The sequence below is a fragment of the Guillardia theta genome (genome assembly GCF_000315625.1).
Source record: "Guillardia theta CCMP2712 unplaced genomic scaffold GUITHscaffold_83, whole genome shotgun sequence".
NCBI lineage: Eukaryota > Cryptophyceae > Pyrenomonadales > Geminigeraceae > Guillardia > Guillardia theta.
In genome coordinates, this window is record NW_005434591.1 from 129037 (window position 1) to 131093 (window position 2057).

General features: G+C 58.6%; 1 protein-coding gene across 1 annotated transcript in view; it reads right to left on the minus strand.

Annotated features, from left to right (window-relative positions):
* Window positions 1-168: 168 nt before the first annotated feature.
* Window positions 169-2057, minus strand: part of GUITHDRAFT_165184 (hypothetical protein) — a gene marked incomplete at its 5' end in the record, with an annotated part of 9192 nt that continues 7303 nt past the window's right edge. Inside the window, 7 exons of the mRNA XM_005825465.1 lie at window positions 169-341; window positions 446-507; window positions 679-774; window positions 959-997; window positions 1138-1231; window positions 1372-1436; window positions 1573-1827. Of these exons, the coding sequence (XP_005825522.1) occupies window positions 272-341; window positions 446-507; window positions 679-774; window positions 959-997; window positions 1138-1231; window positions 1372-1436; window positions 1573-1827 (681 nt within the window). The 3' untranslated portion in view covers window positions 169-271. The remainder of the gene's footprint in view (window positions 342-445; window positions 508-678; window positions 775-958; window positions 998-1137; window positions 1232-1371; window positions 1437-1572; window positions 1828-2057) is intronic.

Sequence of the window (2057 nt, forward strand, 5' to 3'; positions counted from 1 at the left end):
AGCAAGGAGATGGGGGCAGGAGGGGGAGGAAGCAAGGATGGAGGGAGAGGAGCTGACTTGTGGAGCAGGTCAGCAGCTTCCTGAGGGAAGTGATGAGGATTCAAGTGATCGCTGAGAGCCTGGAGATGAAGAAATTCCTAGAGAGCGACAAGGAGGAGGAGGCGTGAGCAACTCATATTAGATTTATATGTACAAAGAGGGAAGAAGAGAGGAAGAGGGAGGGAGAGAGAGGAAGAGGGAGGGAGAGGGAGGAAGAGGAGGAGGAAGAGGTTTAGCCCTTCACTGTGAAGTCAATGAAATCTTTGAAGGACGTCGAGCCGTTGTGAAAAGTTGACGAACACCTGTATCACTGTGAGAAGGGAAGAGAGCGGAAGAGGAGGGGGCGAGCAAAGGAAGGAGAGGAAGAGACAGGGAAGGAGAGGTTCAGTTTGAGGGAGAAAGTTACCTCGTCAGGTGGCAGTTCTCCTCTTTCCGCGCATGACGGGATACCCCCGTGACAACGCAGGGCTGCAAGCAAGTGAGGAGTGGAGGAGGAGGAGGGGGGTGGGGGTGGAGGGGAGGAGGGCGAATGAAATAGGCAAGAGACGGGAGACGAAGGAAGAGGAGGAGGAGAGAGGACGGGAGATGAGAGAGGAAGAGGAGGAGAGGAGGAGAGGATGGCAGAGGAGGAGGTCTTACCTTGAACTTCATGTTGCAACCCGAGCATGTCAGAGAGGCCTCGTAGTTCTTGGCGTTGCACTTGAAACAGGAGCGAGTCGCGAGGACAGGCTCGACCTGCGGCAAGTCAGCGAGAAAAACGAGGTGAGAAGAACATGGAAGGGAGGAGGGAGAGAGAGAGGAGGGAGGGAGGGAGGGAGGGAGGAGCCAGCTGAGAAGAGGAGGGGGCGGGGGGAGGAGGGGGCAGGGAGGAGGAAGGAGGGAGGAGGGAGAATGGAATGGAGAGCAAAGGGGTTGGGACCTTCTTGTCCATGGAGAGTTGGAGAACCCAATCGCGAACCTACGCCAAAGAAATTCAGCAGAACACTCGCTCCACTTCTCCTCTCCTCTCCTCTCCTCTCCTCTTCTCATCTCTCCTCTTCTCTTCTCTCCTCTGCTACCCTCTCTCCTTGCTCGCTTCCTTCGCTTCCACTTGCTCACCTCCTCTCTGTCGTTCTCAGGCACGAAAGCCTTCTCCTGCAAGTTGAACTCGAAAGGAACGTCTGTGCCCTCGAAGTCGGTGTTCTCGATCATGCTGAGAGAGTTCAGTCAGGGAGGCGAAGAGGAAGGTGAATGTGGAGGAGGGAGATGGGTTGAGAAACACGAGGAGAGAGGGGAGGGGAGAGGGAGGGAGGGAGGAGAGAGTGGAGGAGAGGGAGGGGAGAGCTCGGTCACCTGCTGCTGTCTGCCTCCTCCATGGCATCGCAGATGTCGAGGAAGCGATTACAGAAGACGAAAGCCTGAAGAGAGTTAAAGGAGCAACATGACGAGCAGGGAGACGAAGAGAACAGGAAGAAGAGGGGGGGGGGAGGGAGAAGAAGACGGGATAGAGGAGGAGGGAGAAGAGGAAGGAAGAGGGAAAGGAGGATGATGTACCTGGTTCAGCTTGCCGGCAGCCTTGCATGCCATTCCAGCCTCGTAGAAGACTCGGTCGGCAGGGAGGATGTCGCAGAAGCGGAGGAGGGATACACAAATCTTCTGCTCCACCTCCGCCATCCCTGCTCCCCTCGCCCGGCAACTCGCCTGGAGGCAGAGCAGGTGCGCCGCCTGCAGGTATCTGTCCACCTCCCTCTGATCCCCAGCGTCTGCGCCGCCCGACGTTCGCATGGCAGACCAGATCTTGTAGAGAACCTGCTCAAGGTGATGAGGAGCGAGACAGGAGAGGAGAGAGAGGAGGGGAGGAGGGGAGGAGGGAGGAGGGGAGGAGGGGAGGGAGGGAGGAGGGAGGAGGGAGGAGGGAGGAGGGAGGAGGGAGGAGGGAGGGAGGGAGGGAGGGAGGGAGGGAGGGAGGGAGGGAGGGAGGGGAGGGAGGGGAGGGAGGGAGGGAGGGGAGGGAGGGGAGGGAGGGAGGGAGGGAGGGA